This window comes from Perkinsus marinus, assembly GCF_000006405.1.
Source record: "Perkinsus marinus ATCC 50983 genomic scaffold scf_1104296971228, whole genome shotgun sequence".
NCBI classification, from domain to species: domain Eukaryota; phylum Perkinsozoa; order Perkinsida; family Perkinsidae; genus Perkinsus; species Perkinsus marinus.
The window spans coordinates 116,558-124,428 of NW_003202153.1; the positions used below are offsets into that span (position 1 = coordinate 116,558).

Below are 7,871 nucleotides of genomic sequence, written 5' to 3' on the forward strand. Positions count from 1 at the left end.
ACACAGAGCAGGTGACGAGAAGAAACTCAGCGTTTACGTATTGCTAAGTGACGCGCATCAGAGAGACATATCCAGTTGGTGACACGACAACTCAACGACTCAGGGAGCCCTTCTCGATCTTCGCATGTCACCACTGAGAGATGCATTCCTCATTGCTTGACATCATCGACTGCTGGCCAAGGCGATAGAAAGCACTCACAACGCACTCACCGTCCAAACATCCTCCTTGTGCACATCAAGCAGAGCAGTCCATTGCGAGAGGATCTCCCCCATCACTCTTCCAGCGCTAGTCACCCACAAATCGCAATCATCGAACATCGCGACCGCCGGAACAGTCGGAGAGAACCGCGAACAAGAGGCTAGTTCGCTATAAATCTGAAAGATATTCGCAGAAAATCAGTAGACATGAATGTGGATGCGATGGAGTAACATAATCATAAACTTTTCACAAGAAAACAGCCTGTAACTCCCAGACAATAAGGAACGGTCACGGATATCATCTATTCCTTCATATAGTATCCGCTATGAGAGTGGCTATCAATTTAAAAGGGAAACTGTCCTTGTTGGGGGAGAAATCGAAAATGCCGTGCTCTGCCCAAGAAGGTGGCACGCTCCTTCAGAGGCGTTCAGAATGCCTCTATCCTCGAGTTGCTTAATGTCTATTGTCAGAGACAGTATCAGCTAGTTTAGAATGCCGCAGACTGCTACTGCTATCATCGTTTCACTTCCCCTCCTTATGCAATGTTCACCTTGCGTAGTCGCCTTTGAGATTCACCCAGTTCTGCAGCCACAACGTCCGCGATGCGTACCTAAAACGACCATATCAACAGGCTACTGAAACCCACGGGTAACTTTGATGGACCTAAAGTACGTGTTCCAGAATAACATGGAATTACTTCAATAGCTTTCCCAGAGGACACAGACGCTCTCAGCCTCCTCAACTCGTCCGTCTTCCCACTGCCACTAGGGCCACTGACACATATCTGGTCGACAACTATAAAAATGAACAATTACGAGGTGCTCTCATCCTACCAGACCGCCTCGGGTATGGGGCAAGCTACGACTGGCTCGATGATGAGCAAGTAACCCCACCAATGGTCCGGAAGGATTTATCGGCAGCTCACTGGTAGAACCAGAGAGATCACGGACCTAGAGGCATCAGCTATGATCATCACAGGAGCGCTTGCAGCAACAGGACTCGTAAACAACAAACTGCATCAAGCTGAAGTAACATCCTACCTCTCCAACAGTCAGACGCATGACTCCGCAGAACTCTCCGAACATGTCCGTGGTAGCTCCAGAAGGCACCAACAGGACGATTCTCACTCCTATAGGAACACTCCTAGCGAGCCACAAAACTAGGCCGAGCGTTGAGTCCAGTGATTTACGAGCCTGAACAAGTACATCACATTTAGCCAAACATCAGGATGGACGAGATGGGTAACCCACCAGCGACTGTTCTTCCCCCCAATCTTCATCATCTCCATCTACATCAGCGTCACCCCCCGAGGCCACAGCAGCAGCATCATCTACAGTTCGCATACATGCCATCGGGTCTCGAATCACGATGACTCGCTTCGCGTCCTCCATACTGGAGAGGTCCTCAACGATACTCTCTAGCATATCCATAGAGCAGCCCTCATATTTCCTAAGTACCCACATCATCACTTTTCCAACGATTAAACATCTCACTTCCACAGCTCATTGAAACCGTATTCCTCAACCTCTGTCGCAGATGAATTCCCACAGAATTTGCGGATCCATTGAGAGACGCAACGCATGGTAGATCTCCTACAGCCAGGAGTACTTCCACCACACTCGACGACTAACGCCTGAGAGCAACTGTGTCACAATGACTGTCTCTGGCGGCACGGTTGATGATGATGCTGCAATCAAATATCCATGCATTACTCTCGAAGCGATTGGATAGCGAGTTCCTCGGAGGAAGTCTCGGAGTACATACAGCGATTCCGCTGATCGCAGCCGATTCCCGTTCCTCTGCTGCTGCTCACCGTCGAGTGAGCTCATATGCGTCACAAAAGCTGCAAGACTCCGTCGAGACCCCACAGAGCTCCAACCTGATGATGTATTTTCCAACCCTCCCAAATCTGGTTGCCGAGATACTTGATCGCCACCCATACGGCATTTTCGGGTCAATTCAACCCTCTACCATAATTTCGAATAACTTCTCTTGAAAAAAATGCCATTTTTTCAACTTTTGCCGACTGTTTTTGATGCATTACTCAAAGTTTTACTGATATAGCTGAGAATCCTAAAACCGTACCCTTTTCTATTCACGGTTCTTGTAACACTGGAGTACTTTTGGAGATATACACTGCGTCCACTGGTCGTTACACGCTCTTTTACTCACACCGTGTCTCCGCGCATGCTGAGATGACCACTTTTTTTGTACCCAAGCATTTGCTCGCCAAACCAAACTCGACAAAAAAGTCAACTGAGACAGGGTCGCTCGTGTTCCTTCTACTTACAGACAGCTTGCCATTTCAATAGTATAGGAGCCCAAAGGAAAGGTAAAATAATATAGTGTGATAACTCGCACAGTAGAAGGAGTCCAGTTTTTGAAATTCGATACGTGTACGAGAACAAAGAATATATAACAACAATCAAAATCGACGTGATATCTTCTTGGCGTGACTCCGTCGACCGATGGACGGAGGCTTTGCCAACACTGCTGCCTTCAGCTCATCAATTTCAATGGAACTGATCACAAAGATGGTGGACCATCGATTCTGCAAAAAGCCGTGATCACGCCGTACCTATTTAAATTTGTTTCGGGCTCCCACGAGGCCTCAGAAAGAGGGTATCCCTCCCATTTGACTAGGAATTTCCTACGTCCACGGTTATCCAACTTCCACTTCAGCAACTTCTCCACAGCAAACCTGAAAAAAAAACAAAGTCCTATGAGGCATTTGCTCAATGAACCTTGCATGAGTGATGGAGACAGGTAACCCTAACACGATAGACACTACGAGCTCAACTTACACTTCCTCTTCTTCCTCATCTGCTTCAGACGCTATTTCTTCCGCAGCGTCCTCAGCAATGGAACAAGATGCATTTGAATTCTGTATCATATCTCTATCCCTCACGGATCTAGCTTCATCATTTGCCTTATTTCTCTTCCCACGACCAGTCGTGATCGATGGTTCCTAAAATCTCGTTTCCAAAGACAGCCTCGATGCTCCATATGGCTCACCACCTTCGTTCCTAACTTCTCTCCTGTCTCTTCCTCAGCCACTGATATCTTCAGTTCATCTGTTGCTTTCCTCTTCGTTGCCGGTCGTCGTCGCTCTTTTCGTTTCCTCTTCACAGCTGGAGTGCACTCAAGTACGCTTGTGCTGGAGAGTCTCCGCTTCCCATGCAGCTCCTCAAGAATACTGTCCTCGAGTTTTTCGCCATCTTCCGGAATGGCCAGCTTGGAAGCCTCGCCAGACGTCGTGTCTCTCGACTTCTCATCCACAGTGCTGGATACAGCCGCTGCTTGTACTAATTGTTCATGGCCACACAATGTGTTCCCTACTGTCGATTCCTCAACAGCATGACCACTCGAAGGGCCCGCTGTTGTGGATACAGACGCCCTGAGAAGAAATACAATTTCGAGGGTGATTCCGAGTGTTTTAGCTCACTCGTCTCGGCCGTCCTTCGTCCCATCAACTGCATGCACTCCAATGGAGAAACTCCCGACCTGATAATCATCAGCCTCGACTCGCTCTATAACAGGTTCCTTCGGATGATCATCCGGTGTGACCGGGGTTATCGAAGATTCGCCTGGAGAAGCCGTAGCTTCGACGGGAAGTGTCGCACGCTCATCTTGAGAAGCCTCAGCCACGCCTGGGACTCTCGCATGCTCATCTTTAGTAGTATCAGCCATGACTAGAACTCTCGCACGCTCGTTCGGAGTAGTATCAGCCACCCCTGGGGCTCTAGCATGTTCGTCTTCAGCCGCGACTGGAACTCCCACATGGTCGTCTCGAACAGTATCAGCCGCGACTGGAACTCTCGCAGGGTCGTCTCGAACAGTATCAGCCGCGACTGGAACTCTCGCAGGGTCGTCTCGAACAGTATCAGCCGCGACTGGAACTTCCGCACGCTGGTCTTGAGGAGCTTCAGCCCGGATCGAGGCTACGGTAGGGTCATTCGTAGGTGCATCAGTCACAACTATGGCCTCGAACACGTCACTCCCATCATCCTCGTCATCAGAGCCAACGACCTCGACATCTGAAGCTGACGTAAGTTCATAAAACTCCGTAGTGGCGTGTCATAGATCCTCATTCCAGCATATATGGCGAAACACAATACGAACATATGCACTTCTCGCACATAGAAGAATCTGTTCGTTCCATTTGCTTACCGATTTTCGGCACGACTTCGGCCGCCTCAACTGAGCTATTCCGCATGACGTCTGAGGAATTCGATGGTACTCGCTCAGGCGGAGGCGTCGGAAATGCTGCACAACATTTGAACGCCTAGCATATATCGTTGTGAAGCCATACCTTCCCTTCGCGCCGTCTCTCGCACGCCACGCGCTTGATCAAGTGCTCGCAACGTGCTCACCAGGTACTCTGTAGGCAAATTGGAACGCTGAAGATGCAGAAAAGAACGGCTTGTTGATACTCTACGACTTGACACAGACTAGCTCATTAGCCGTCATTTCAATGAACAACATATCTCCCATTGTCACCTGGAACATTGAGAGGGCGAGCTTGATCTCCCTATAGTGAGTCGCACATAGGCCGAAAGTGGCCATACTAGAGTTACCTCGCCGAGATCGAGCAGCATACATCGGTTGTGTGTTGCCTACAAGATAGAAATGACAAGTCGGTCAACTGTGCTGGACGACTCATTCACCTGCATGGAAGACAGCCTCAGGCACGGTGTCGTTCCATGCTAAATCGTTATTGAAGCAACCTTGGTGAGCACAGAGAGCACCAGCAATTCGAACCGTTGGAAGCCATCCCGACGGCGTCGAGGACTGAGAGAAAGACATTCAGGAACATCAAAAACCTTTTTCGAGATCTTACCTCCTGGCGTTCAGGTGGAGGAGGGGGCTGTACCGGTGTTGACCGACTAGGCTGCGACGCGGCCGGTGTGAATGCTGCCTTGACTCGCATCTCCGCGCGCAGCCGATCTATCAATGCTGCATTGACTGTCTGCTTCGCTGAGAGATGGGCCGGAGGTTGAGCGGGCCTGAAGACATACTGAAGAGCTCGATTCATGCCGTGGGATAATCTACGTTGTTGATGGGGGTTTCACAGCAGCAGCAGACGCAGCGTTATTCCGCGATGATTTTTGAATCCACGCACTCAGAGCCGCTAGTGCTGCTGGTGTGACTGCAGGCATCGGACATCCTGTGCCTGAATGAAAGACCACTGGAGCGCGCTCTCGTCACGATAGTTTCAGATTCATGGCAGACTGCCAAAGAAACTCTGTTAGTGATAACCCAGACGAACTCACACACGACCATGAAATTTCGGTCGAAAGTGACTTCTCCATCTCTGAGGTGCGTTCATTCAACACAGTCCACTGAACCAGCAGAAACCGAAACCCATAGCTCCCCCGGAAAAGAATATTATCCAGCGGAGCCCTCAAATTTGTCGAGACCTCACCAGAGCTGGGAGACGACGGAGGAGAACTCGCCAAGGGCACGCCCGTCGGAGCAGCTTGGGTCATAGAGTGGACGAGACCAGATGTATTTGTAGCATATATTTCTGGGTTCATGCCAATGGAACTGACAAACCACAGTAACCTTCTACCTAGGGGTACCCAAGAACATCCTCTAAACGCAATAGCCCAACAGCTCGTTTCAGTGAAATCTGGCTTATGCCGCACGTTTTGAGTACGGAGACTCTGTGATGCACTGAGGGTTGCAGCAGCCTAGGGCTGATAAGAAGCACAGTTATCGAACGTCACTTTGTCGACCTCATCCCGTCTTAGCGCGACCCATTTCTCTCTGATATCTTCTAATTGCGAAGCAGTCAGCTCTGCTTCCTCTTGTTTCGGCTGGAATTCGGCGAGTTTATGTATCTGACAGTCCCAAATTGCTGCCAAGTTACAAATTACTGATTAGTCCCGAATAACGGCCGACTGGAAATAAGGAAGTATGTATAGGGGAGCCCTTTGTACATACTTCCTTCCCGAATGCGGCCCGGCTTACCAGAACTTTCAACCTCCGATCAGTCATACCCTCTGGATCGTACAAACGATATCTGAATAATAGCGTCGCTACACTGAAAGCATAAAACGCTTCAACTCGCAGCTGTCGGATATGAATGTAATGTAATAGTACACTATAGGAATAACCAACCAAGTATACACTGCCATTTGTATAATTGCTATTATTCTTTTATTTTAAATTTGAATTTTTTGATACCTATAATCACAGTTGTGGATACAGCTAAACTTCAAACGACTGAGGAAAAGTTCTCGCCTAACTTCTCCGTTTCGGAAAGGCTCTATGTCACAGTGTTCGTATGTAATACCCATCAGAGGGCTTCTCCCAGAAACTAGCGACAGTATGATTGGTTCAATCTGCAGGATCGAAGTTCTCGTCTTCCCAAACCCACGATCCGTAACTACTGCCCTATACTACGAGCCGTAGTCGACTAATTTTACGAATCTAGTAAACTGGGCCATTGCGATAGCCAAGCGACGAACCTAGCGATGTCTGATCGACGCACTGCGTTGGCACAATGCTAGTACTGCGGTGGTTGAGCGCTTGGTGAGGGTAGAGGCGTCTGACAGTGCAGAGCCGACTGCAGTGCACGATGTCAGATGTCTTAACCTGCCCGATTGATCGAACTTATACGATCATACTGGCACTACTTTTGCTGCTCATGATTCTACTAACGAGTATACACCCGAGTGCACGCACCATCGAAACGCACCATCACGTACGTAACGGTCACGCAAATGGCTGCCATTCGCGTGACGCACCATTTGATGGCACGCTATGTGATTGCGTCGTCGACGCAATCACACAGCGCATGATGTCCTCTACGCATGCACGAAGTAAGACCGTGACCAGCCATGCTAGATCATGACCAGATTTGCACCTTATACTCAGATCCTACTGAGACCGTCTGCTGAGTCTCTGTGACGGCGTCCTCCACCATGCGAACATATGGTGAACCACCCTTCAGCGTTCCACCTTAAACCATCAATAAACGATGGGAAGCAAGGAACGAAATAGGGCGCTACCCCCATCTCCCGGTTAACCCGCGGGGCGTATGCCGCGCTCGAGTGAGGATTAGGCCTCAGCTGTGACCAACTTCCAAACCCGCGCCCTGTACGCCGTAGAGTGGGTGAGAGTCAGGCTCATGACCTGGACCGAGCTAGACCGGACTGCGCCCTTCGACCCAGCCAACCCGGCTTGTGTAGACGATAGAATGCGAGGTCATTTCACCGGTGAACGGCCTATCCAGGTCCCAGATGAGAAAGAGGAAATGGAACCTAGGGGCTGAACGGTTCCATTGTGCGGAGAGGCGTCGACCAAGAATCGATCGCGCTAAGAATCGATCACGCCAAGTGATGAGCGAGCGCCCTGAATGAGCATACCGGCTCAAGTCCAGTCGGAGGCATCTCATCGCGGTGGAGATCAAGTTGCACTCAGATCCCACCTGGCACTAATCCACAAGACCTTTTTGTGCATGATGACATCATATATGACGATCGATGTATTGCTCGCATAGTGTATACTGGTGTCGCTATCGCTCGTCAAGCTATCCGCCGCTTGGTCGATTGAGTTATGCTTGTGAGACTCCTCCAGTCAATCCTTTCAGAGGCTACGTTGTCATCTATGGATCCAATGCTAGCATACATGATTGTTGTCTTCCGAGACGTTCTTACTAAACCCA

General features: G+C 49.6%; 2 protein-coding genes across 2 annotated transcripts in view; both read right to left on the reverse strand.

The window, feature by feature from the left end:
* The window catches only part of Pmar_PMAR020246 (hypothetical protein), a gene marked incomplete at both ends in the record, with an annotated part of 4,229 nt that extends 1,841 nt beyond the window's left edge, over nt 1–2,388 (reverse strand). Inside the window, 9 exons of the mRNA XM_002767025.1 lie at nt 207–375; nt 750–809; nt 897–983; nt 1,033–1,149; nt 1,240–1,392; nt 1,450–1,648; nt 1,693–1,791; nt 2,013–2,078; nt 2,372–2,388. Of these exons, the coding sequence (XP_002767071.1) occupies nt 207–375; nt 750–809; nt 897–983; nt 1,033–1,149; nt 1,240–1,392; nt 1,450–1,648; nt 1,693–1,791; nt 2,013–2,078; nt 2,372–2,388 (967 nt within the window). The remainder of the gene's footprint in view (nt 1–206; nt 376–749; nt 810–896; nt 984–1,032; nt 1,150–1,239; nt 1,393–1,449; nt 1,649–1,692; nt 1,792–2,012; nt 2,079–2,371) is intronic.
* A 236-nt stretch (nt 2,389–2,624) lies between these two features.
* Pmar_PMAR020247 (hypothetical protein) lies at nt 2,625–5,234 on the reverse strand (the record flags this gene model as incomplete). Its single annotated transcript, XM_002767026.1, has 10 exons — nt 2,625–2,721; nt 2,778–2,900; nt 3,004–3,167; nt 3,218–3,596; nt 3,645–4,236; nt 4,370–4,420; nt 4,512–4,599; nt 4,700–4,815; nt 4,867–4,990; nt 5,040–5,234. 10 exons carry the CDS (start codon nt 5,232–5,234, stop codon nt 2,625–2,627), a joined length of 1,929 nt encoding a protein of 642 aa, XP_002767072.1.
* Between the last annotated feature and the right edge of the window lie 2,637 nt (nt 5,235–7,871).